This window comes from Microtus ochrogaster, chromosome 5 (genome assembly GCF_000317375.1).
Source record: "Microtus ochrogaster isolate Prairie Vole_2 chromosome 5, MicOch1.0, whole genome shotgun sequence".
In the NCBI taxonomy this organism is placed as follows: domain Eukaryota; kingdom Metazoa; phylum Chordata; class Mammalia; order Rodentia; family Cricetidae; genus Microtus; species Microtus ochrogaster.
The window spans coordinates 72249840-72276142 of NC_022012.1; the positions used below are offsets into that span (position 1 = coordinate 72249840).

At 48.4% G+C, this 26303-nt stretch overlaps 1 protein-coding gene across 1 annotated transcript in view; it reads left to right on the top strand.

Annotated features, from left to right (window-relative positions):
- The window catches only part of Tln2 (talin 2), a 473598-nt gene that overhangs the window by 404542 nt on the left and 42753 nt on the right, over positions 1-26303 (top strand). The window contains exons 35-42 of the mRNA XM_026779102.1: positions 4311-4457; positions 7992-8093; positions 10514-10633; positions 16097-16243; positions 19577-19743; positions 20551-20734; positions 24449-24574; positions 24758-24874. Of these exons, the coding sequence (XP_026634903.1) occupies positions 4311-4457; positions 7992-8093; positions 10514-10633; positions 16097-16243; positions 19577-19743; positions 20551-20734; positions 24449-24574; positions 24758-24874 (1110 nt within the window). The remainder of the gene's footprint in view (positions 1-4310; positions 4458-7991; positions 8094-10513; positions 10634-16096; positions 16244-19576; positions 19744-20550; positions 20735-24448; positions 24575-24757; positions 24875-26303) is intronic.

The window sequence follows — 26303 nt, forward strand, 5'->3', positions numbered from 1 at the left end:
TATGGCTTCCTCGATGCCTGCCCCCAAGCTGCTGTATGCTGACAAACTCGGTTTGGCACCCACTGTCAGTGGGCCAATTGAAGAGACAATGAATACCCGAGTGCTGGGATTAAAGGCGTGCGCCACCACTGCCCGGCCTTGGGGGGAATATTTATTAAGCTTTATCTGCTGTTGGTTTGATATTGTTTTATCTCATTCGTAGAAGAAATAAAGTTTAAATGTTGTTAAATATTTACCAGCAGGATGGCTCCGCTGGTAAAGGTAACTGCCACCATGCCTGTTGACCTGAGTTCGAGTCCCAGGAACCACATGGTTGAAGGAGAAAACCAACTCCCTCAGTTGTCTTTTGACCTCCACACGTGCACTGTGGCATGCAAGGTCCCATGTACATGTATCCACACACACACACACACACACACGCATATGCACACACACATACATGCGTACACTAAATAAATGTAAAAATTTATTTTAAATAAACACATAATAAAATGTTGTTAAATAGTCATGAATAGTCGTGATTTGGTAAAACAAACACTCCAGGGACTGGGTCGGACATAAAGGTTTTCAGATCCTAGTGCCGCCTCTTGCTAGCAAGTTCTCCATTTCTTGTCTCCCCTACTACGCAGTAAGATTAATGATGAGTACCTCCCAATGTTGCTAATAGAATCTGAATGAGCGTGGTGTTTAAAAGCAAGAATGTGAGGGGTAGCTCAGGTGGTAGAGCACTAGCCTGGCATCCACTGAGCCCTGGACTCCATTCCCAGTGTAAGTTGGGAGTGATAACACACACGTATAATCCCAGTTCTTGGGAGGAGGAGGCAGAGGATCAGAAGTCCAAGGTCAGTCGTCTTCAGCTGCACAGGGCATTTGAGGCCATCATGGGCTGACACCCCGTGCCCATCAGACCAGTAATCAAAACAAGGCAGCACCAAAGCACGTGTGTGTGTGTGTGTGTGTGTGTGTGTGTGTGTCCCCTCTAGCAGCCCCTTGAGCATCTTCTGCATCACCCCTCCCCTCCCCCATTCTCTTCTATAGAATTCCCTTCAAGCTGCCCTGTGCAGCACCCCCTGCAAGCCTCATCTAACTCTCTGGAGAGCGCTAATTATCTGCTGTCCTGCTCCTCCCCCAGAGTTCTGAGTTCCTGTACTGCTGTAGTCTCCTCTCACTTCCCATGCTATTCTGATGTCTTTGCCTGCTGTCCTGGGTTTGTAGTGCAAGTCCTGTCCAGAAGGAAAGGCTCCTTGGAAGCCGTCCTCAGACACTTGTCCAAGAAAGAACAGATGTGGTTTTTCTCATGTGTGAGGAGCAGTATTATTAAGGAATTGTTCCAGGCCCTAAAATAATGACTGCACTGTTGGCCTGCTCACTTCGCTTCCTAGAGGGCTGCTCTTGTTAAAGCGTATTTTCATTGAGCTCCTGCTACGTCCTTGGATGTCTAAGCTCGTGTGCTCAGCCAGTCCGCAGTGTATGGACTGGGGCCAGGCCATTTACAGAAGCTAGAACTTGCCCCTGGGCTTTGGAGCAGAAGGCCATGGTGAGGAAGTCATGCTTAAGGGTGTCATAGAGTAAGAGAACTCTGATCTGACACTCTAGAAATCTGTAAAACTTAAATCTGAAGAGCGTGGACTGAGGACATGGCTTGGTTGCTAAAGTGCTTGCCATACACGAGTGAAGACCTTAGTTCAGATCGTTAGCACCTCCCTACAAAACTGGGCAGCACAGTACACACAGGTAATCTCAGCCCCAGAGACCCGAGACTCACCGGCTGGCCAGTCTAGCCAGATAGTCAACTCCAGGTTCAGCGAGAAACCCTGTCTCAAAATAAGGTGGAGAGTGACCGAGGATGACACCTAAGGTCAACCTCTGATCTCTACACTTGTGTGCAAACGTACACATGCATTCATACATGTGAGCATGCACAGAGAGAGAGACAGAGAGAGAGAGAGAGAGAGAGAGAGAGAGAGAGAGAGAGAATATGAAGGAGAACAAACCTTCTAGAGACTGTATCAGCTCATCTCTAGGGCAAACGGTCAGGTATCCAAGAATAGAGCTATCCAAGAGCAGAGATGTTTACTGAGAGGTTCAAAGATCATCCTTTGATTCACTGATGCTGTCCCTGAATTATGTTCTCATGCCCAGAGTTGTTATGGTCAGACCCTGGTTCGATTCCCTTCTATGGCTTCCTCGATGCCTGCCCCCAAGCTGCTGTATGCTGACAAACTCGGTTTGGCACCCACTGTCAGTGGGCCAATTGAAGAGACAATGAATAGTGAGAATAATTTATTCATTATATCAACATTGGGAAGAAGAGCAAATAAGGGGTTCAGTAACTCCCAAGTCCCAAGTGTAGATGTGAGCAGATAGTGAGAGGTGTGTATAGCTAAGCAGTCCAGATCACGGTGTGGTCCCGCCCATCATCATTGTCTGGGCTCCAGTCTCTCCAGCAAGGTGGTTGACTAATTGTCAAACTGTGAAACCTCTACCTAGGAGACAGCTTCCCTCTCTGACTGGCGCCAGACCTAGCCTTTCCCTTCTCCCAGCCTGAAGCTCCTGAGAGACTCCAGTTTCTTGGGGAGCGTTGTCGGTAGTCTGCCAGCCAGAGGGAGGGGCATGAGCATCTCTCCAGTTCGACTCGTGTTAAGAGTTTGTACTCCTGAGACCCATGAAGGGCGTGGGTGGAAGCAGGCCTCTGATTGGCAATTGCTCCCCCCTCTCCTAAAACTTGTGCTGGGCTCTGATGTGGTCGTGTAGCGTTGTGGCCGTAGGGTTCTCGTTGCACTGAGACATGGAGGAAAGCACTCCTGCTGTCTGACCTCATGTAGTGAGACTCTGTGGGGTAGAAGCTTTCTCCAGAGAGTTCTGCACAGGAATACCACCTTTAGGACTTGTAGCAGGATAAAACTACATGATGAAGTCAGCTGGCAAACTAAATCATGAACTTACTCAGTTCCATCTGCACAGGCAGAATTGTGTGTCCTGAAGGTTGTCCCAAGGATAGCTGTGAGAAGCGTGTTTGACATCTTATCAGATGCCATATTTGAGGAGGAATTCTTGTTTCCCAGGGTCCATGACTCATACTGCCACTTCATCGAGCTCTTTGATTTAACAAAAAGAAAAGGAAAAAAAAAGCAAGGAGTTTCCCTCTTTTATGCCCCATAGGCTTCCCTTCCTTCATATCCACCAAAGTAAAGCTGCAATATCTTGGGCCTTTGGGGAGGCTCACACCCCTGCATTGAGCCAGGATAAACACAGATGTTGCCCAGGCAGATATAGGCTTGAGGACAGTACAGTTGTGATGGTTAGTCACTGGCATTAGGTCACATTGCACAGGGTTAGAGCAGAGTTCCCTGCTAGCCTGCCCTTCTTCTGCATGAGGTGTCTGCACCAGTGTAAATGACCAGACTTCCTACAGTTCTCCACGCCTCACTGAAAAGAAAGCCAAGCTCTGCCATGTAGCTAGTTAGCGGTAGAGCCAGAACTAGACCTAGGTTTCCTGTGCCCATAGCTCAGCTCTTTCTTCTTCCTGCCAGGTGAGGTGTCTGCTAGGGAGCCCTGCACCAGTGCTGTTCCCGTTCACTAGTTCATGTTAAGGCCCTGTTCCCACCCTTGACATTGGCAAGTCTCCAGGATGCTGTTTGAGGAACATATGGTGACTTGGGTTTTACCCACAGTGCATCAGCCCTTGGAGGACTCTGCTCATCTAGTCTGCCAGTGTTCCACAATATAACTTACCATATAGTTCTAAAGCCTAGTAGGCTCTCTGCAGATTTATTTCTTTTATATGCACCTACATTTCTATAATCAGCTTATTTATTGAAAGAGAATGATAGTGTGTTGGGCAATGTTGAAGAGAAGTATGTTTGTTACGAAAAACATTTTTTCTTTGTATGATGGATTTTTTAATTAAATGTGTCGATTTGTGTATTTGGGAGCCTGTGGCATTCTCTACCATTCTGAATATAGCAGCATATAAAGCTAGTCCTGACAGTTTAATGTTGCATAAAAAGGGATTACTTTTGATTCTGCAAGTAAATGGATGAAATCAGGGAAAGAAAATATTTCAGATGCATTACATGTTTGTTTTTCTGCGGTGTGGCTCTCCTGGGGCTTGTAAGGTCTCACTACTGTTCAAGTTAGCCTTAAACATGAGGGCCTCCTGCCTTGGCCTCCTGTGCTAGGATGACAGACATGCACTGCCATGCCAGCCCTATCTTCTGACTTTTTAGGGTTATTTTTAGCATATCAAGTGATTCTTAAGAGTGAGCAATGTTTCGTGCTGCTGAAGACATTTTTAACTCCCTTCCCAGGCACAGCACACCCACGATGCCATCACGGAGGCTGCACAGCTGATGAAGGAAGCTGTGGATGACATTATGGTGACACTGAATGAAGCTGCCAGCGAGGTGGGGCTGGTGGGAGGCATGGTGGATGCCATCGCAGAGGCCATGAGCAAGGTAGGTGTAAGCTAGCTCCCAGAACCCCTTCAGCCACATCCCCGTCTCTCTCACATTCCGTCCCTACATGCTCTTCTCTGGGAAATGGATCATCAGTGAAGGCTGAGACCAGCAAACCTCCTTTCCCAATGGCTGTAGCTAATGAGCAGGTGGCTGGTCATATATCCAACATATTATTCTTTCTTCATTATTAACTCATCAGCTTTGTAAGTCACCATGCAGTTCTTCCCAAGTTACATGTGGTAAGAGAGACGTTGTGAAAGTAATGTTGTTTCCTTGTTTGTAAAATGGAAATAATTACTTATGCTTTGTGTCCTCATCACAGGCCTGTGATGGGGAGCAAACTCCAAGAGGAGTTAGAAAGTGATTTCTGAGTGTTATCCCTTGGAATGGCAACGTTGGAATTGGGGAACTTTCTAGAATGCAGGATCTTGGACTCTATCTACCCCTGACTTGCTCTTTTACAGTCTCAATTAAGTGGAGTCTAGGAATCTCTAATGGGACTTTCAAATATCTTATGCTTTCATTATCTACTTAAGTGCATAGGCCATCAAATTGTATGAAAGGCCTTGGTGAGCTCTCAGAGACAACAGTCATAGACATGAGTCATTTTCTCACTGGGCAGCCAATCAGTTGACAATGCTTCAGACTGAAGATGGTTTCGACTCCAAGGTTTCTACTTTTCCTGCAAGGATTCTGTCTCTAGTCATGTCCTTTTGATATTGTTGGGGTAAATAGTTGTTCATCAACATTTAATTTTCAGCCTGTGGTAGCTGACCATAGCGTCAGACAGTGTTAACAGAAATGCCTGCTGTTGGGTCCTGAATACATCTGTATGGTATTTCAGGATAATATGCAGTCTTAAGTTGCTGATTTAGAGATTAGCTGTCCCTGTCTCCATAGGGAGTGACTCCATGGAATGGTCACTAGAGTAACGCTCCTCAATCTCCTGCCATCATCTTCACACTAGTGAAGTAGCGAGCCTGGGTCAGACCCTGTGTCCTTTAGAAGACCTGATGCTCTACTTTCTCAGTCTCTTCAATGTTCACTCTGCCCTACTTTTGCTTCAACTCTGGATGGTTTGGCAGATAATACATAAATATCCCATCCTCATCAAGGCCATTGGGCATGCTCAAGAGGGTTTGTTTGAGTTTCAGAGCAGCAGAACAGCAGCACTTTGGAAACAAACCTCATGTCCACCAGGGATGTTAGCTAATGGAGTCCACAGCTCCTTAGTAGCAGTAAAAAGGCAAATGGTGCCTCCTTTTCCTTTTCTCAGTATGAATGTAAAAATAGGGAAATGCGCTGTGAATCCCCAGAAGTCAAAGTTGGGCCCTGAGGTCCTTCTTTGGTAGCCTGTGAGCCTCACAGTCAAAGTTGGGCCCTGAGGTCCTTCTTTGTAGCCTGTGAGCCTCACTGACTGGGCAATAGCATCTCTGGTGTCACAGGCCCAGCTGCCCTCTTTAGAAATAAGCCTGGTCTTTTCTGATAGGGACAGGAACTGCTGGCAACAGAGGCCACACACGAAAGGTTTCCCTCTCCTTTCTGTAAAATATAAAGTGGGATTTCGTGGCTCTCCACAAACCCCTACTGTGTTAGTTACAGTGACTGTTGAAAAATACTTGGAAAACAATATAAGAAGCCAGGTGGTGGCAGTGCACTGTTGAGTCCCAGCACTCAGGAGGCAGAGGCAGGCGGATCTCTGAATTCGAGGCCAACCTGGTCTACCGAGTGAGTTCCAGGACAGCCAGGCTACACAGAGAAACCTTGTCTCAAGAAAAATTAAAAATGAAAATAAAAGAAGCAGCAGCAATATAAGAGCGAATAGTCTACTTTGGCTTACAGTTGGCTTCTTTTTTATTTTGTTTTGTTTTGTATTTTGAGACAGGGTCTCTCTGTGTAACAGCCCTGGCTGTCCTGGAACTAACTCTTTCAGGCCGGGCTGGCCTTGAACTCAAAAAGATCTGCCTGTTTCTGGGACCAAAGGCATGTGCCACCACCGCCTCGCAAGGACTGCCTTCTACAAGGCCTCTACATGGCTGCCTGGGCTAGAACACAAACACACAAAATAAATAAGTAAATGTTAGAAATAAAACAATCAGTTTATTCATTCATCTCTCAAGTATTCATCAGCTTATCGACTTGGTCTTTTTAAAGAAATAGATCTAAGCCAGGTGTGGTGTGACTGTACCTTTAATCCTGTACTCGGGAGGCAGAGGCAGGTTTGCCTAAGTATTTTGACTTCTCTTTATTCTCAGCACGCCATCTTGTTCAAAGTTAGTCCATGTCTCAGTTGAGAAGGAGCCTGACAGACTGCAGATATTTAAAAAGATATCTAGTCAGTTCTTGCTGAATGAATGAGCTCCCAGCTTGATCCTCGCCTGGTCCATAGGGTCTGTGCAATGGTGGAGGTGCCTGGCATCATCTGTCTGCCTAGGAGAGAAGTCTTGACAGGTTCCGCTATGGTTCACGCTGATAGTTTCATGAAAGCAGCTTCCTGGGATGCACGATATGCACAGTGACGCATCTCTGCCTCATGGCTAGTTCATGCCTGCCTGTAACACGTAACCCTTATTAAGACACTGCCTGGCAACTCCTCAGTTGGCCGCTCAGCACATGCCCTGTTTTTTGACTCAACCATGTTGACAAAGAGCTGCCAAAAAAGATTTTCTTAGTTGCCTACCCAGAGCTTATGGTGATGTTAAGACGCTCCACCCAACAGATCTAAGCCCCACTCCCACCGCTCTCTGTGCCCCCTTCCCATTGGCGGTGCCTGTCTTTACAATAGTTGCTCACCCTGTGTTGATTTCCATGTCCTTCACTGCCTCCCTGGGACATCATTTGGGTGCTATTCAACGTCATGTTCGTGAAGGGGTTGATAGTGAAGTGGTTGGTCTTTTTCTTCGTTGGGGTCCCGGACTTTTCTTCCCCTTCCTTCTCCCTCTTCATAGTCATCCTTTCTCCCTTTTCCTGTCTTTTTCCTAGTTGCTGGTGCACTTAGAAGCAGGCAAGCAACAGATTGTTCTTAGCTGCTCCAATTCTTTCTCTTGTTGACTTAGATCATCACAGGCCATCCCCCAGCACAGATATTGGTGGGCTGTAGTACTGTCTTGGAAGTCCTTGGTGATGTTGATTCTGCCTCCTCTCCTACCTCATCTTCCACCCCTCTGTATTCCCCTGGAGTATCATCAGACTCATTTGGATTGCCATGTGCTTGAATGCTGGTCCCTCTTCCTGGGAGTCTTTCCCTTCATTTATGTGGGCAGCCTCCTCCTTATGTGGAAGACTTAGCTAAGTCATAATTCCGACGAAATACTTCCACTTCTGTAAGATAGAACTGGGACCCCATCTTGCCTGTGTCCCCTGGATGCCTTACTTGTACCTCCATTGCAGTTCTGATTGGAGAAGTTGGAGTTGAGTTTGGACCAAAAAACCTCTGAGGGGCTCTCTATTTTTCCTAAGTCTAATTCTTAAAAGTACAGTCCACGGTTGGCCAGGCTTCTTATGACTCCTGGGCTCTTCTCTTCTCCACAGCTGGATGAAGGCACACCTCCAGAACCAAAGGGAACATTCGTTGACTACCAAACGACCGTGGTTAAATACTCCAAAGCGATTGCTGTCACAGCTCAGGAAATGGTAAGAAAAGGAGATGCCCTGCCCACTGTGTGTTGTCCTTCTGTCCACCACCATCTGAGTCATCGGATGGGATCTGTGCTGGAGCGAGTGGCCAACCGGTGATTCCAGTTCCTCCTGGACGCCAGCTCCTACCCCCTCTCTTGGTCCCTCTGGCTGCCTGTGGTATACCCCAGCAAGAAGGAATTAAGGTTGACAGACATTTGGGCATGAGGACAGAGAATAGAGGCAGGAGAGAACATTCAAGAAGGCATGAAATGAGGCAGAAGATAGCAATAAGAAGGAAAGAGTCTTACTCGTCTCTGAAAGCACTCAGGGTGTTTTAATAGATTTCAATTCTCATAGAAGAGAAGATATTTGGGAACAAAACAGTAAAGGGCTAAGCTGTCTGACAAAATCGTATCATAACACTTGGGCAAATTAGTCTTTTAGGCAAAATCAATGTGGTTTATTTTTTCTTAATTCCTTATAGCAGACGCTGTGCCACTTTTGAAAGTAGTTTTTCTTTCACTGAAACAATGCAAAACGCTGTTCAGATGAATCTTTGTAATCAGCCCTGGAAAGCAGCGTGTGCTCTCTTGACTTTATAGAGTTCCGCGAAGTATGACAAATGAGATCTTCAGAGAGCTAATACCCAGAAAATGTTCCTCTCCACATGGAGTCCCAAATGCTGTAGATTAGAGAAGATTACCACATGAGCCTGCACTGGGAATTGGAGTGGCCAAGGCATGGCTCTGTCATATAATTGTGTGTCCACTAGAGGTTGAACTTGGATCACGAAGGCCTCCCTGCCTGCTCTGCTCATGTATGGGAACTCTGTACCAGGCCTGCTGTTTAAGTGAATGTGGCCTAAGGGAGAAGGGAGTAGTCACAGGTACCTCTAAGTGTCCTGGCAAGCTGGAGCTACCCCATGACTGTCCTTTCAGGGGAGGACAGGACAGAGTAAAGGCCCCTTAATGTCCAGCGTGGCAATGGGAAGAGGCATTTTTGAGTGGCTTCATAAGGTTTTAAGAGAGTCTTCTGGGCCAGGCTTTGAGCCAGGCTGTCTCATGCCTTGGCCTCTGCGATTTCCAGCAAGCCCAGCCTCCTGAAGATAGCCATCCTGGGGTAGCTAGCCTGGCACTTTAGGTTGGAGCTAGGCACTCCTCACCTGGTAGGTAAAGAATCTCTGCATTCCTATTGACAGGGCATAGATGGTGCCGCTCAAGATACAACTTCATTCTCTTGGGGTCCAGGTTATATACTTTGGAACCCACTGTTCCAAAGGGCTGTAACATTGGGTCTTAAAACATAAGTATTCCCACTTCAGTAGATATGGAGTCATTCAAAGAGGCCCTTTAAAAGCCCTTTAAGCTGGTCATTGTAGCACATGCTTGTAATTCCAGTCCTCAGTAGGTAAAAGCAGAGGATTAGGAGTTCAAGGCCATCCTTAGCTGTGTACTGAGTTCAAGGACAGCTTGAACCATATGAGACCTTGTCTTAAAAATAAATGGAACAGCCCTTTAAAGTCAAGGTGTTAAAGTGCATGGATAGTGTCGCCAAGCAGGTGGCCATCAGGTAAAGATGCTTGTAACCAAGCCTAACGGCCTTCCTTCAGTCCCTGGAAGCCACACAGAGGAAGGAACCAACTCCTGTAAGTTGTCCTCTGACCTCCGCACATGCACTCTGGTACATACACAACACACACACACACACACACACACACCACAAAAGTACACATAAAAATAAGAGTTTAAAAAGAATGAGAAAGAGATAAACGAGCGTGAAATCCCTAGAAAAGAGACAAAGAATGTCTTTAGACGAACTGCAAAAACAGACTGGATAACATTAAACTTTGGCATGCTAATCTGAGGTGCGGGGAGACTGGGTTTGTGGACCACCACGTTTCTGGTAGCACCTTGTGATGCTTTGTACGAATTCGCCCCAAGACTTAATTCCCTTCTTTCCCTGATGTTGGCTTCTCCACTGAGTCTCATTCATGGCTTTGTGGCAGTGCTGTCTTCAGATCCTCTCTTGCCCAGATCCCCATAGAAGCCTGGATCAGGGTACACCCTTCACAAGGCTTATTCCCCTAAGTTCCTTGTGGGAATTCTTCCAGTGATCCCAAAAGGACAAGCTCCCTGAGATCGGCCCCGGAGGCCCCAGCTCCGTGCTGCACGGCCTGCGTGCTGAGCATGTGCCCCCATCTGGCCTTTGCTGCAAAATAGTCCCAGCTCTGGCCTGTCTTGTGCAATATAGCATGGGCTTTGCTTGAATTGCCCTCTCTTGTGCTCAGCCCTCATGCAAGGCCTGGCCTCCACCTTCCCCAGGGGCTAAAAGTGAATGAAACCCTTTGGCTTCCCCGGGGTATTAACACATGGTTCTGATGCTTCTCTTTGTGTATGTGTGTATGTATTTGTGTCTTGCTTGTTTTCTTTTTTCAGATGACTAAGTCGGTTACTAACCCGGAGGAGCTGGGAGGCCTGGCTTCACAAATGACCAGTGACTATGGGCACCTGGCTCTCCAGGGCCAGATGGCAGCAGCCACCGCCGAACCAGAGGAGGTCTGCCACCTTAAGACCCCTATCTTAAGAAGCAAGCGCATGGTCCCCATTCCTGGGGATGGGAGGGTGGAGGACCCTGTAGCCTAGTTCTGTAAGACCCCATCACAACAGCCAGGAGCAGGTTTCATTCCCCCTACTGTGAAACTGATGCCCGAGCTTCAGTCAGTTGCTAAGGCCAAGCGTTAGGGCACCCTGGAGAATGGGCTCTCAGATAGAAGGGGCCTCTTTACAATGATCTGCCAGGTTCCTTGCAGCTGCCCGTCACCCTCTCAAAGTTCCCAAAGCTGGGGCTGCCCTTCCTGCTTCCTGCCCAGCCCCAGCACATCCCATCAATCATGTTTATGTTTTCCAAAGTTTCCCCCAAATATTAGATCCACATGTGGGATTTCATATCCCCTCTCTTGAGAAGTCTGCTTACATGATGCAGAACCCATCCTGGCTTTCTAAGAACTGGCCTAGATCCCACCCACCATGACACCTCCATCGTGCTTCTCAGGCCCCACCTGCTTTCCTTATCCCGAGGCTAGAGTAGACATGGCCTCAGCAAGTCTATACTCATAAGAGTCTTTGACTAGGAAGTTTGGCCACTGCCAGAGAGCAGTCATCTCTGGAAACTATGAGAAATAGAGTGGTCTCCTGGGACAGGGCAGCCGAGCTTGGGACCCAGAGGGCCTGGTGGCAGCTGTGTTAGTGCGAGCACCTGGAAGGGTATCTAGGGCCCGAGAAAGTATTGGCTCCTTAGAGAAAGTTCAGTCTGGGAAACAGCATGATGGGACAACAGGAACACAGGAAGATACAGGTAACGCGTTCTGTGAAAAGCAAGCCGTTAATGAATGTACATCCTGTTCAGTGTTCTCCTAAGCGTTTGGGGCTATGGGAGCTATAGGTTTGTAACTGGTCTGCTCCTTTTCCTGAAATGGCAGACGCTGCCCCCACCTACCCAGTGCTGCTGATTCTGCTGGGAATAGCCAGGACCAAGCGTGTCTAACAGAGGCTTCTCGAAACAATTATCGCAACACAGACCCAAAACACATCCTCTTCCAACGTGTCATAACAATGCATGTGAACAGGCATATCATATATATGTACTGAGGTACATATATATTCAGCATGGAGTTTCTTTGGTTTCTAACCATGCCCCTGTCTTCAGATTGCAGAGCAATCAGTTAAACCTCTGCATGAATAATTGCATTTATAATAATTATGTTACGCCACCAAGAAAATACCAAAGCTTGACTTCTTTTACACACCTCCCCCTCCTTCTCTTCCTCTTCATCTTCTTTCTCCTTATCCCCCTCCTTCTCATTTTTTTAATAGTCTCCCTGTTTTAGTCAGACTAGACTATAATTCTAGTCTATAATTTATCTAGACATATAATTCATTTGATCAACGTGTAATTTTGAATTTCATAAACAAGTAGAAGAGGGCTTGTGTTGCAGTCAGGGAACCCTAGTACAAAGGAAAGAAGTGTTTGGCTTTGAGAGGGGATTAAAAACACAGACCATGATTGCCAGGGAGGTTTGGACCCCTTGCCATGGAAAGCTTTGCACATGGGATCCACCCTCATCTGTCTGGGTTTGGAACATTGGCCTGTCCTTTCCGTAATGGAGTTCTCATGAGCTGCCCACCCCAGTGTGGGAAGCAAGCAGAGCCCTGCAGCAACACAGATTCGACAATAGCACCAAGGCCACAGGGAAAAGTATCTGTCACTCAACCACTCAACACTTCACCTTGCTGGGTACTGGGCTTTAACCTCTGACATTGTTAGTAAGGTTTGCTGTTTCCAGTGGGGCATCTTGAGATGTATTTTACAGTCCAGGCACAAGAGCAGTATGACCCACAACCAGAAATGGCAGCGAGAATATAAGATTACCAGTGGCTTGTGCAGGAACGTTCTCTGTGTGCATTTGCCAGACAGATGCTTGGGGGGAAACTGAGAAGGTTAGGAGGTCCCTGAAGCAATGTAGGTTTTTTTTTTTTAAAGCATACCAAAATTGTGGAAGTTATTTGTCTACTCGAGAGGGCCCCGTATCCCAGCTTGTGAAAATATTTACATCTAGGGCAAGCGGGAAGCCTTTCCTGCAGAGCCTGCGGTGTGCCCTGCTGATTCCAAATTCTGGTCTTTTCCACAATGTGACAATTACAGGAAAAGCTGGCCCTCTGTCCTCCAACATCAAACAGGATCTTTCTCTGTTTATTTTTCCATGGAAAACTTACAACTTTGTTAATAGCACTGTGGAAAGTCTTCAGAAAAGTGAAAACCCCTCTGGCAACTTTGCAACTTAAGATTAGTTCCTCTCTGAATGCAGAGAACAGAGAGGGCTGGGAGATGGCTCAGTTCTCTACAAACATGAGACCTGAGTTCGTGGCCTCTTCGTGTGCATACATGGGTACATGCACCAGCATCCACACACCCGGAGGGGGTGGGGAGAAGAGAAGGAAGGATGGAGAGAGGGAAGGAGAGACTGAGATCCTAGGAGCTGTGGCTCCTAAATTTGAGTCCTGGGGAAAAGATTTAGTGACTGCAGCTCTGTCTCTTGGGAAAATGACATCACCGCTTTGTAAGCAGGGAGAGGATCTGTAAAGTGACTGGCCGGGGAAACATGCCTGCACCCCAGGTGGGATGGGTGGATGGATACTCTAGGTTTTTGTTGTTGTTTTGGTTTTTTGATTTCTACCCAAAACTTGCTGTCTGATAGAGAGAAAGTGATGCCTGGTTCTGTTGTCCATACTATTTGTTTTTCCTGTTCCGTTTCCTAAGTTGATCCAAGTTCTGATGCCACCCTTGTCTGACTCTCATAAGGTCCCCCAGGCAAGCCGTCGTGGATCCAGTTGCTTTTAACATCTGTGAAAAGTCATCTCATTTTGTTTTGTCTTGAGCAGTAAAGGAAAACGATCCGATCCGTTTTTCATAGACAACTCTTCCCCGGCCCCATTGTAATCGGATCTAAAACTCTACCAAGGCCCGAGCATTTTTTTTTTAATTTCCTTTAAGGCACAAAAGCAGATGGTTTTCCCCACAATATTTTTCTTTGAGCAAGAAGGGAACTGGGTTTTTTTTTCTTGGGGCTCAAGTAATGCTCTCCTAAATTTGCCGGTTTGAAGCCCTAAGTTGTGTGTCTTTGAGCAGCATTCCTTTGTAATAAACACTGTTCGTACATTCAATCCACCTTGTGGGTCTTGCAAAGTTGGGCCAGACTTGCTGAGAAATTTAATGTTGCTTTGGGAACTGGGTAATTCTTAGTGCTTATCAGTGGAATCCCAATCTTGAAAGTTTGTTCCCTTTCTAGGAAGCTCCTCCAACCGTAAAACCTTCCAGTGAAATTGCCAGTAGACTGCTGACTCTGTGGTCCTCTTGTGTTTAAGTATCTCACCGTGACCTGGAAAATAGGGAGAGTGATGAGTGCCGAGCCCAGGTGCTATGGCCTTCAACAGAGTCTGCAAGACAAAGATCGTTTGTTCTTCATTTCAGAGATAATCAAACAAAAGTTCAGAGAGGCTAACAAAATTCTGATTCTATTAAAACCACTCTTAAAAACTTAAATTAGAGGGGTTTCTTATTTTGTTTCATTTTCTAATTCCCTGGGTGTTGCTTCCACTGTGTCCTTCTCCCCTGGTGTCACCAGCAGTCCCCTGTCGTTTGGGGGTGTAAGAGCTCCCACCTTTAATTTACTGCCGCCCCTTGGATATCCTCGTTAGACTTTGTGGAAGCCTTTAAGGACCAAGTTAAATTTGAAACTAATGTCTCAGCCCCTGACTTTGCCTTGATGTCGTGTGTAAGCCTTCAGCATATCTTGAAAATAGATGTCTGATTGTCTCAGCACTTGGGCAGCTGAAGCAGGGGGATCAAGAGCTCCTGGACAGCCCGAGCTCTGTCTCAAACAATGAATGTTTGAATGGTATCCTTGCTGTATGTAAACATCTTTCCCCAGTCAGTGGTATGTCGTTTGCTGCACCAGTTCAGACGTGTACAGACTGGCATGCTGTAGACGCCCAGGCTAACTTCCCTATTGTGCATCCCACAGAGAGGGTCAACGGGACAGCCTAGCTGTGGCGAGCCTGTCCCAGGGCACACAAGAAGATACTTTCAGAGTCCTGTGGCCTTTTCTCTCCCAGCAGTGGGCATAGGAAAGCAGACATATGCAGTCCTTCCGCTCTCCAGAGTCACTCTGCCCTAAACTTTGCCTTCTGAGATACAAGCAGGAGATAGAGTCCCCCAGCCATAATCTCTCCAGAACTATTTACAGTATCTGGGCCCTTTTGGTAAACAGTCTTAATGCTAGAAGAACCCCCACACACACACCCTGCTTGTAGCTACTGTGGATTCTTGGCGGTAACACTGACTCACGCTTCAAGTGTTTGCTCTTCTTCTTAGTTGCTTACCTGGCCTGGAAGGCAGTTCATTTGTGGCTGTATTTATCCAGCTCAAAGTGAAAACTGACACTAAACAGAACCAGAGGAATGCATGCTTTCGGAAGGCGGAGGGGGAATTTAGTACAGCTTAAAGGAGACAGCTAGCAGCCTAGCTATAGTGAAGTTATTTGGCTTCTCTTAGGCAAACTACCCCTTCTAATCACTCAGCCCAATATCCTTAATCAAATGCACGCCCCAGGGGATTTAGCTTTGTTGATAGATTACTAGTCTAAGATGTGCGAGGCTCTGGGTTTTACCCCCAGCCCCGCAGAGACTGAATTTGCTATAGTACACGTCTGTAGCCCCAGCACTTGAGAGGTGGAGGCAAGAGGATCGGAAGGTCAAACTTATTCTCAGTTACAGTCAGTTCGAGGCCAACCTGGACTATGTGAGATCCTGTCTTAATTTTTTTTAATCAAGTAAATTAATGAAATAGGGACGCATGTCTGCCAAGCCTTTAGAACTGAAAAGGGAAAGTCAACCCCAGCTCAGGAGACAGGAAGCCTGGGCTCCATGGGATGGCGCTCACCATGAATACACCAGGAAGGGGTGTTCTGTTTAATAAGTATACCAGTTTTATGAAAATCTGACTACTTTAAGTTATGCAAAAGATGTACTTTGAATTCATGAAATGGAACGGATAGGAGAGGCCTTGGTGTACTGTAGGAACTCAGTAAACGCTTGTTAGATGGATAATAACGATAACCGTCCCACGGAGCTCAGTCTGGGGAACATCTACTCCTCGGGTATAGACTCTCAGGTGGCTTGACCCAGATGAGCCAGACCAGGAGAAGATGAACAAACACCAGGAAGGCATTATGCTAGCCCGGTGAGCTACAGGCTTGCTTAATGGAGGCTGTGGGCATTTTTACAGTCATTTTACAGAAAGGTAAATCAACTAAATTCCCTACCTCACCAGACAGGGTTCCAAATAGAATGGAATTTTCCTAGCTGGGCTCCCAGAAGGCACAAGAGAAATTTTCCACCTAGGGCAGGCTTGAATGGCAGGGTCCCTCACACTCCTTCCCCCTTCTGGCTTTGCCTCCGTAGATCGGATTCCAGATTCGCACACGTGTGCAGGACCTGGGTCATGGCTGTATCTTCCTGGTGCAGAAGGCAGGGGCCCTCCAGGTGTGCCCCACAGACAGCTATACCAAGAGAGAGCTGATCGAGTGTGCCCGTTCCGTCACTGAGAAGGTAAGGGGTCCCTTGTGGGTAAGATGGATATAGCCATGGGGCTGAGCACTGACAGTGTGACCAGCTCTGGTGGAGACTGAAACCAAAGTTAATCCAGCTAAGGTGGCGCTTTCCCTCGCCACCCAGATCTTCCCCAGTGAGGGTGCTGTCACAGGACCTGAGAAGTTCCGAGCAAAACAGAGGCAGCCCTGGGAAAGTCAGGGACTTTCTCCAGATGGCCCTACCAAAGTCAGCATTCAGAGCCAGCCAGGGGAAGGCTGATATCACCGCCAACCCTGTAACGGCTGATCCCCTGTCTCAGAGAGTTTCTGAGTGCTAGAGCTGGGACCGAGAAACTGGAGGCGCTGGGTAGAGTGGTGCAGCCGAAACCCCAAAGAGCCAGCCTGGGCTATTTAGTGAGACCCGGTCTCCAAAGGCAAAGCAACGAAGTGTGAAGCAGAGTGGTCTCTGTGACAAGCAAAAGACTGAGATCCACTTGGTGTATGACCTCTCCACTTACATACTGTGAGGCAGAGTGATCCTAGTGATTGTGGACAGTCACCTGATGGACCATGGAGGAAGAGAAACCTGCCCTGGGCTTCTGAGCCTCGGGGCTGCTGTTGGGGAAGATGGTCAGGAGTGTGGGCAGCAAAGCTTGAAGAGCGTATCGGTTATATCGCGTTTCCAAGCCTCAATCTCCTCATCCATAAAACGAGCACACAAACGTGCAATCTCTGACTCACAGCATCAAGGTGTGTAACAGTATCTGGTACTGTGCCAGGTACGGAGTTAAACATTGAACAAAATAGCCCCCCTCCTCTGAAATTCTGTTCTCCCATGGCACTTCCCTAGCTGACAAGACCTGCATTAGATCCTCCCTTCATACCCAGTGGCTCTTTATCCTCCCTGGGTCTGCTAGCTTCTGGCTTTGTTTCTGGATCAGAGTCCTGTGGCAGCCGCAAGTAGTGAGGCTGGAGCATCCTTGCTCCGCAGTTCCCGTCACGTCTGTGTGCATAGAGCTCTGCATTATTCCGAGACTTGGCGACAAGGCCAGAGGGCTGGGCAGAGGAAGCGCTCAATGGGAAACGGCTAACAGAGGCTGCTCTGTCAACCAGTCCTGGGCCAGGCCGAGCCTCTATCTGGCAACTTCCCCCAGCCCGCGGGACTGTCCAGCTATGGTCTCTACAGTTAGAATTAAACCTCTCAGCTGGAGGAAGGCATTTTCCCTCACTTCAAAGACTTTGCCCATCTCTCCATGCACCCAAGATGTGTGCAGAATCCTCCTGAGCCAATCCTGGTCTTGCTGCTCCCACTCAGAGTGGCCTGACTTGGGACACGGGGAGGACGGAGGTGAGGAGGTGGCCAGTTCCTAGCATTCGTTGCTGTGACAAAAAGCACCAAGGGGAGGAAAGGGTTTGTTTTAGGTCACAGGTTACAGTCCATCTGGGGGGGAATCCCAGCACCCAGAACTTCGGACAGTTAGTCCCGTCAGAGCCTCAGTCAAGAGCAGAGAGAAATGAATGTCTGTGTGCTTCGTGCTCAGCTTTCTCTACTCTGATGCAGTTCAGGGCCCAAAACCAGGGGATGTACCACCCACAGTGGGCTCACCTCAGTTAACCCAGTTAAGGAAAAATTCACGCCTGGAGAGTTGGCTCAGTGGTCAAGAGCACCAGTTACTGCTCCAGAGGACCTGGGCTTGATTCCCAGCTTCCACGCAGTGGCTCACAACTATCTGTAACTCCAGTCCTGGGGCTTACAACATCATCTTCTGGCCTCTTTGGGCACAAATAAATAAAATTAAAAAGGCAGAAAGAAATTCCTCATAGCAGGCCCACGGGCCAACCTGATCTTAAGACAGGCCCACATTGAGACTTCCTAGGTCAGTCAGTCTAGGTGTGGCAAGTTGGCAATTAAAACCAGCCATCCCCGGAAAGAAACAGTTCTCTGTGGACCTGTCTTGGAGAAAATGGTCCCTGTGTCCTTTCTGCCAAACTATGCTGACAAGTCTCCTGAGTCCTGAGGGTACAAGAAAGAACATCCCAAACTCCGTGTCTCTTATTTATGCTTTGACGCCCACTTGCTCGTCATGCTTCGAGACGCGTATTTCCCATATAATCCCAACACTGATGGGGCAGGGACAAGCAGAGCCCTGCAACTTACTAGCCAACTACTCCAGCAGAATCTGTCAGCTTTCAATGAGAGATCCTGTCCCGCTCAGTCGCTCCCACCCTACCACTACCACCTGGGGGTAGGAAAAAAAGGCAGTTTGGTGAGCAACTGAGGAAGACACCTAGGGTTTGACCTCTGCCCTCACCCCCATGCCTCCCTCACCCACACATGGTGTATACATACATGTTTTTACAAAGCATTTATGTGCATGAGCATGCTCAAGACTCGCGAGTGTGTACAGAGGATAAAGAGCCTTCAGCTGCCATGTGACGAACTGTTTCTGATCTATAGGACAATGGCTGTCCTGAGGACAGGAATAGTGAACTCATACTCCTTGGGCAGAACCGCCTGTCTGAAGGAGAACAGAGAACCATCTAGGGGAACCTGGAGCTATATCTCACAGGGTGAGCACATCAGTGCTGGGGGAAGAGAGCAGGACAAAGCGCCTACTCTGAGCAGCAAGGCAGGTGTGTGGGGACCTTAGCCGCTGGCAGACTTGACAGACGTTGTGCAGGTGGACACATGGTTTGATGGTGAGCATGTGGGGCGATCAGGCTGCGGCTGTAGAAAGTGTCTCTAGGAACAGGAAGGGGTGCAGGTAGAAGCTGGCGCCCGGGGTTTCTGATTATGGAGTGTGCTAAGGTGAAGCCATTAGCCAACTTGCTGGACCCTCGGGTCACTGCATTGCTACCTAGTGATGGATGGTGACATGCAGGAGCTCCACTGGGATCCACTCTGGAAAGTGACCTGCCCTGCATGGCCAAATGAATGATGAGTATTGACAGTAGTTGTTCCTTCCAGACCTAATTGAAGGGTGGAAACTGCCACCCACATCTTGGGAGCCTAAACCTGATCCCTCAGTATGGTGTCAGAAGCATTGTAGTGACTTTGTGAGCACTGCCCTCCAGGAAATAGTTGTGACCTACAAACACCTTATTGGGCACTTTGCATGTGTTGTCTTGTAATTAACTGTTTTACATTTAAGGAAACTGAGGCTTGGTACCTAAGGTCGGGTGGCGTGTGAATGGGAACGCTGATACTCAGACCCAGGCTCTTGGCTCTGATCTTGTGCCATTAACCTCTATGCCGCATCAGCTCTGAGAGGGAGAATTCAGTGTTTTCAATGGGGGCACACTATCTTAGTCTTACCTTCTCCATTCTCTGGCTCCCCTTTCTACCTTCCAGGTATCCTTGGTGCTCTCGGCTCTCCAGGCTGGGAACAAGGGGACCCAAGCATGCATCACGGCTGCTACTGCTGTTTCTGGGATCATCGCCGACCTGGATACCACCATCATGTTTGCAACAGCAGGGACACTGAATGCAGAGAATGGCGAGACCTTTGCAGATCACAGGTACTGGGGGAGACTCCAGCTGGCATCCCTGAAACTGGTGATCACATTTGGTCACCACACTCTGCCCAGGACTCAGAAATGTGCTTTATCCACTTGAATGTCAATAAGATTCTCAGAGGGGGTGTGAACCACAGGGTCAGAATAATTCCCTTTGACAAGTTAGAATCGGTCTTCCCCAACTGAGGCCAGCTTTTTTGATGTTTGCACACCAGGGAGTTGCCCCTCTGGCTGCCCATAGACCCAGTAGGACCAGGAGAGGCAGAGTTAGCATTCACTTCCCAAAGCCTCCTGCCTCCTCGGAGCCTTCATTAAACATACGTGTGTCAGTGGCTCTGCAGGTTTACCGCTGATGACCCCTAAATCCTTATCATGTGTCCAGCCCCTTTCTTGTCTCTCCAGTGCAAGGGCTGTGGGGCTGTGATAGAGTGGAGATGCTCTGTATTCTGTTGTCCATTCTGGAGCCTGGCCCCATGGGCTCTGAGCCCCGAGCAGGATGTACAAGCTATGTACCCTCACAACCCTGTGTGCCTAGGAAATATCTGGGAGATTGTGGGGCCATAGGAAGAAGCTGAGCTTCTGCCTAGCTACTGTGCTGAGCCTCTCTCTGGAGCCGTGCTACCAATCCCGCTACATACTGTTTGAAGCTACACCCTCACATGCATGGAAGACTCCCCTCCCCTTGAGGGGGGTGGATCACTGGGGCCTCTCTTCTCAAAGCCCCCGGGAAAGGATTTCCTTCCTTCCCAACTGCAAGTGAACAGGTTTTGTTCTGTTTCTCCCGTCTCTCTGGCCTCCCTGCTTTCCCAGGGAGAACATTCTGAAGACAGCAAAGGCCTTGGTGGAAGACACTAAGCTGCTCGTGTCAGGGGCCGCATCGACTCCAGACAAGCTGGCCCAGGCCGCTCAGTCCTCTGCAGCTACCATCACCCAGCTTGCCGAGGTGGTCAAACTGGGGGCTGCCAGCCTGGGCTCCAATGACCCTGAGACCCAGGTAGGAATGGGACCTGGAGACTGCCTTTCTCTTTTTCCTATACACCCTGCATCAGGCTTCAGAATGGGGTTAAGCATGTAGCCTTTGAAGTAAGCAATACATGTGTATGCTTGATTGGAGAAGTGGATAAGAAGCAGTTGACAGAGACGTGGACTGTCATGACGGTTCAGGGGTTGAGACAAGCCTATGGATTTGGGAGGAACTTAGGAGGATAAGTCAGCCAGGCCTGGTGAACAATTGGTTGAAGAAGACATGGTGAGGATAAAGGCGAGGGAGGAATGCCAAGTGTCCTGTGGTCGGGCTGGAGCAGGATGTAGCTTCATGAAGCCAGAAAGTGAGCCATCCATGGGGGGAGAGCCATCCGGACCCGAGGGAGGAGAGTGAGCTCCAGTCTAAGGAATCAGAAGTGCAAGACAAGCAGCTAGAAGCATCGAGGGCATGAGCCTGCTCCTGTGCGCAGGTGTGACTCAGGTGTGGCTGCCTCTCAGCATCTGCAGGCTCAGGGAGGGGAAAGCATGGGTCAAGAGAAGGGATGTCAGATTGAGCCTGGAGAACTCCAACCTTCCAGGCACCTGCTGAGGAAAGAAATGCCTCAAGAGTGGCCAAAGCTGGGCGGGGGGAGGGGGGGGAGCAGCTAGAGAGAGAGGAATGTTGTCACCTATGGCGAAAGTGAATGTCTGGCAACGGGCTGTTGGTGACCCAGCTTCTGGCCTAGGGTGTGGCGCACATGTCACTTACTGCTGGAGATGGCTGGCTCCGAAGCAGAGGGAGGAGAAGTGGGAGGACTTTCTGCTCAGGAGGTGGTGACTTGGTTGAAATGCCCCACCTGAGCCTTAACGCCCTCTCCAGGCCAGAGTCACCGCAGGTTTTCATGTTTGACACCAGCACACCGTGTATAGCAGCACCTGGCACATGCCAGATACACAGCCAGCCAATGTTCCCACGGCCTGGAGCTGACAGCCGGCTGGAGTCCTCAGGAGCCTGTCCCACTCCCCTGCATTTGTCTTAGTAACAGAGGTGTCAGCAGTTTAGTCCACTGGGCCCCAAACTAGATAACACTTGCCCCTCAGGACCTGGGCGGGCAGCAATGACTGCACTAATTAGCTGGGGGCCACCAACCTTGCTCCTGTGTCCCCTGCCCCTTCCGTTCCCACTGTCCTCCGAGACAATGGAGCCCCGTGAGGAACCCTTCTTAGTGTTTGTGTCCCCCCAGCTCGGTTTCCTCCAGCAGCCCTAGAGTTCAGATCCACTGTTTGCACAATGCTTCTGCAGGAATCTGAGACGGTGGTCCCACCCTGGGGGGAAGGAAGGAAGGAAGGAACGGCTGGCATCCCTGTTGCTGAGGTTGGAAGTGCAATCCCACCCCCACTCCCGTGATCTTCTCCCACCAGCTGATTTTGAAGAGAAAGCTGTGGATCTTCTCCACACAGAAATGTGTTAAATTGCTGTGGGATTTTTTTTTCCTTTGTTTGAAAACATCTTATCTCAACAAGTTATGTTGGATACAAAAAGTAGAACCAAAATGAGTTCTTAGAGCTACCTCAAATCTTCCGTGACCCCTGGCATTGTTTCCTTTTGCCTCCCCATCCAGGCAGCCTCTTCCCCAACTCCTATCCCTGTTTGTTGGGGTGAGCGCACTTAGCGTGCCATCTGCTCCGCAGACCTTTAGCTGCCAGTCAGTGGCCCTTATTTAAAGGTGCCATCCTGTTCTGGTTACCGGACAGCTGACTGGCATGCAGAGGGGTCATTTTTCTGAGCAGATTTTAAAATTAATTTTATTTACGTAAACCGAAATAAATTTTAAAAAAGAGGTTTCTGTTTTCAAGATATCTAGAAGGTTTGGAGTGCTTTGTTTTTTATAATTATGTGTGGGTGGGTGTGTCAGCTGTGGGTATGTGTGCATGAATACAGGTACCCAAGGAGGCCAGAGGCTTTCAGTCCCCTGGAACTGGAGCTAGAGACAGTTGGGAGCTAATTGATGTGGGATCTGGGAACCTAAATTGGATCTTCCAGGAGAGCAGTTAAGTGTGTTTAACTGCTGAGCCATTTGGCCAGTCCCCTGAAGCAGCAATTTCTAATGAGAACTCACTTAAAAAAAATGGGGGGGAGGGAGCAGTGAGATGATTCAACAGGTAAAACACCTGCTTCACAGGCTTGACAACCTGAATTTGACTCCCAGAACCCACAGAAAGTTGGGAGAAGAAAGCAACTCCATGGGGTTCTACTCGGACTGCCACACACACTGATACTAATTAATAAATTAAAATTTTTAATAAGTAAGTTAGTTTTTCAGATCTGCTGAGGAAAAAAAATGTTCCCTCTGCATGTCAGTCACCTGTCAAGTAACCAGGACAGGGCAGTACTTCCGGGACGCTGAAGTTAGCAGCAGCCCTGGCTTGCTGTGCCTCCATTTCTTGCTGCACATCTTCACTGTTACAGGCTCGGGAGAGAATGTCAGGCCTTCACAACCAGCTGACCCCAGCCTGTGGGTGCAGGAGGCTGGCTGGGGTCCCTTGGCCCTCTTGATGAGGTGACACAGCAAAGGGTGCGGAGGATGACAGGAGGCTGTTAAGTTACAATGGTTCTGTGTCACTGCTGTCTGGAGTTCTGGAGACAGCAGAAGGCTTTGTTGTTTATTACCCTGGTTGGTCCTCACAGCAACTGAATGAGGTGGGAAAGGCTGGCACTCTGTGAAGGTTAAGTCTTGGGCCCTTGGCATCACATTGACCAGAGTCCAAATTCCAAACTCTCTGCTCTTGGCGCCAGTGCAGTGACCCAGTTCATGTCAGCTCTCCCTTTGGCTGGTGCTTCAGGTTCCAGCTCCAGCACTCGAGATATCATCAGCTCCAGGATGGAGCAGGCCACTTTGTCTTCATTTCTTCCTCAAGATTCACTGAGTGCCAGGTGTGTGCCAGAACACGTTCTGAGGAGGAATCCAAATAGGGTCTGTTCTAACCTCATTGGGTCGTAGGAGAAGATAAATCATGGATAAGCGAATAAATCAAGTGGCACCGTGGACTAATACGACTGTAGTATTAAACAGGGCCGTCTGATAATAGTTTGGTATTCAGGGGTTAGACCCATTGCTAGGTGGTCAGGATCAGTCTCTTGGGACATACGTTCAAGCTGAACCCAGAGGATGGAAAAAGCCAGGTTCCAGGTAGAAGACAACAGGAAGAAAGATCTACGTATCCAAACTCGTGGTGCGGGGCAGGGAATTGCAGGCACATAGCTAGAGTGCCATAGAGACCTTACTGCCCCATATGAAGCTGTCACTGTGTTACCACTGCTTCTGGGTGAGTGATGGTTCCTCAATGATGGTACCTCTGCCTTAGCAACCTCCATCCAGTCAGAGACAGCTTGTTGGCAGACCTGGCAGCCGGGGAGGGGGGGAGGGGGCTATGTACCCAGATCCCAGCCTCAGCCTCAGCATCAGCCTCCACTTTGGTGTCAAAGTAGGCATTAGTTCTCAGCCTCGGCCTAAGCAGCAGCAGTGGGAGCAGCCTCTCTGTTAGTTTTATTATCATTATAAGCAGCAGCAGGAAAATTGGCCTCCCTGAGCCACAGACCCTCCAAGGGTGGCTTCCTGAATGGTGGTGTCATGTGCAGAGCATAAAGCTACCGATAAAGAGCCCCCTTCTCGCATCCTTGCGCCCTGGCAGAAGCCAGCAGTGAAGGTCATCCTCTCTACTCACCAACCTCCTACTCTTTCAGGTGGTGCTGATAAATGCCATCAAAGACGTGGCCAAGGCTCTTTCTGATCTCATTGGTGCTACCAAGGGAGCTGCTAGCAAGCCAGCTGATGACCCCTCCATGTACCAGCTCAAAGGAGCTGCCAAGGTAGGGTGGGACTCCAGCGGGGGCTGACCATGACGGGATGGTGATATGCCAGACTGCTGGAAGGAAGAACATTTGATCGTCTTCCTCGTATGAAGGAAGGAAATTATCTTCCACACCATTTACATAGAAGGTTCAGATGCTACCCTCAGACAGCACACCCTATGCTTTTCTCCTCCCATGCAGGTGATGGTGACCAATGTCACCTCTCTCCTTAAGACTGTGAAGGCAGTGGAAGATGAAGCCACCCGGGGCACAAGGGCACTTGAGGCCACCATCGAGTACATAAAGCAAGAACTCACAGTGAGTACCCAGCAGCCATCACCCTCAGCTAGCTGTCACCATCCAGCATATGACTAACACATGAGCTTCTCTGCGATTTTTAATTTAAAGAGCTTTTACCTGGAATTCCTAGACTGGGGAGGCTTACGCATCTGTCTCCTGGTGGCATTGGTAGCTGCTTGCCTGTGTGTCAGTGAGTGTGGCTGGGATCTATTGGGACTCTTTGTTTGTGAGACAAGGTTTCATGGAGTCTAGAAAGACCTCAAACTTTTACATCTTTAAAGGTAAACTTGAATTTCTGATCCTCCTGCCTTTACCTCCCAAATGCTGGGATTACAGGTGTATGCCACCATGCCTGGTTTTACAGAGGTGCTGAGGACTGAATTCGGGGCTTGATGAATGCTAGGCAAACACTGTGCCAACCGATCTATATCCCTAGCCAGGTTGTAGCCCTACAGCCCTAGGGTTGATATGTATCACTTAGGACAGTCCAGACTTTATTCCACCCAAATTACAACATGACACTGGAGCATTGCAGAAGAGAAAAGTCAGAATGGCAGTTTACGCTAGCCTTGTGTTTAGATTATGGGGATTACACGCATCCTTTCTTGTCACATTGCTGTTGGCCACATGTGGAATGACAGTTTGAGGTTCACTGTTAGGGGAGAGGCGCAGATGCCTTTAGGTGAGACTCTTCTTCAGCATCCGGCTCATTTCTGTTTGAGATGTCTCTCCTTAGAGACATTAGCTCTGTTTACTCTTCCCTCATTCTAACCCTGGAGAGTTACAGGCACCAGGAATTACAACAGTAGAGATGTTCTCTGTTTTCTCTGTGCTCAGCACAGCTGCACACCCCTCATCCTAACACCCACAAACAGAAATAGACAGGAAATGAGTGGCTTTGCCCCAAGATTTCTTTGTAATAGGTATAATCACAGATGTAGCTTTTTTAGGGGGATATGTAGGCACTTGGGGATTCTGCCTCTGCTGCAGGTGCTCTGCCTCTCGGGATCACCTGTAAAGGCAGCATGAGGAGCAGCGCTAGGAATGAGCAACTCTGCTGGGGCTGGGATGACTCTTGGCTTCTTTTGTCCTACCTTGAATGGAGCCAGCTTAGGAGATACTGTTAGGTTATAGTTTTAAAGGAGAAGCTAAAGAATATGTAAATAACTCAAAAGCAGGTGATTCCTTAAGGCATACTATATGGGTTGTAAGTGGAGACTGCTCGTTCATTTCCCGGCTGCCCAGATCTGAATAATCACACAGAAACTATATTAATTACAACACTGTTTGGCCAATAATTTAGGTATATTCCTAGCTAGCTCTTACATCTTAAATTAACCCATTTTCATTAATGTCTGTATCACCACAGCGCTGTGACTTTCTGGTAAGATTCCAGCATCTGTCTCCTTTGGCTCTAATTGCTCTTGTACCAGCTGTTCTAAAGCCT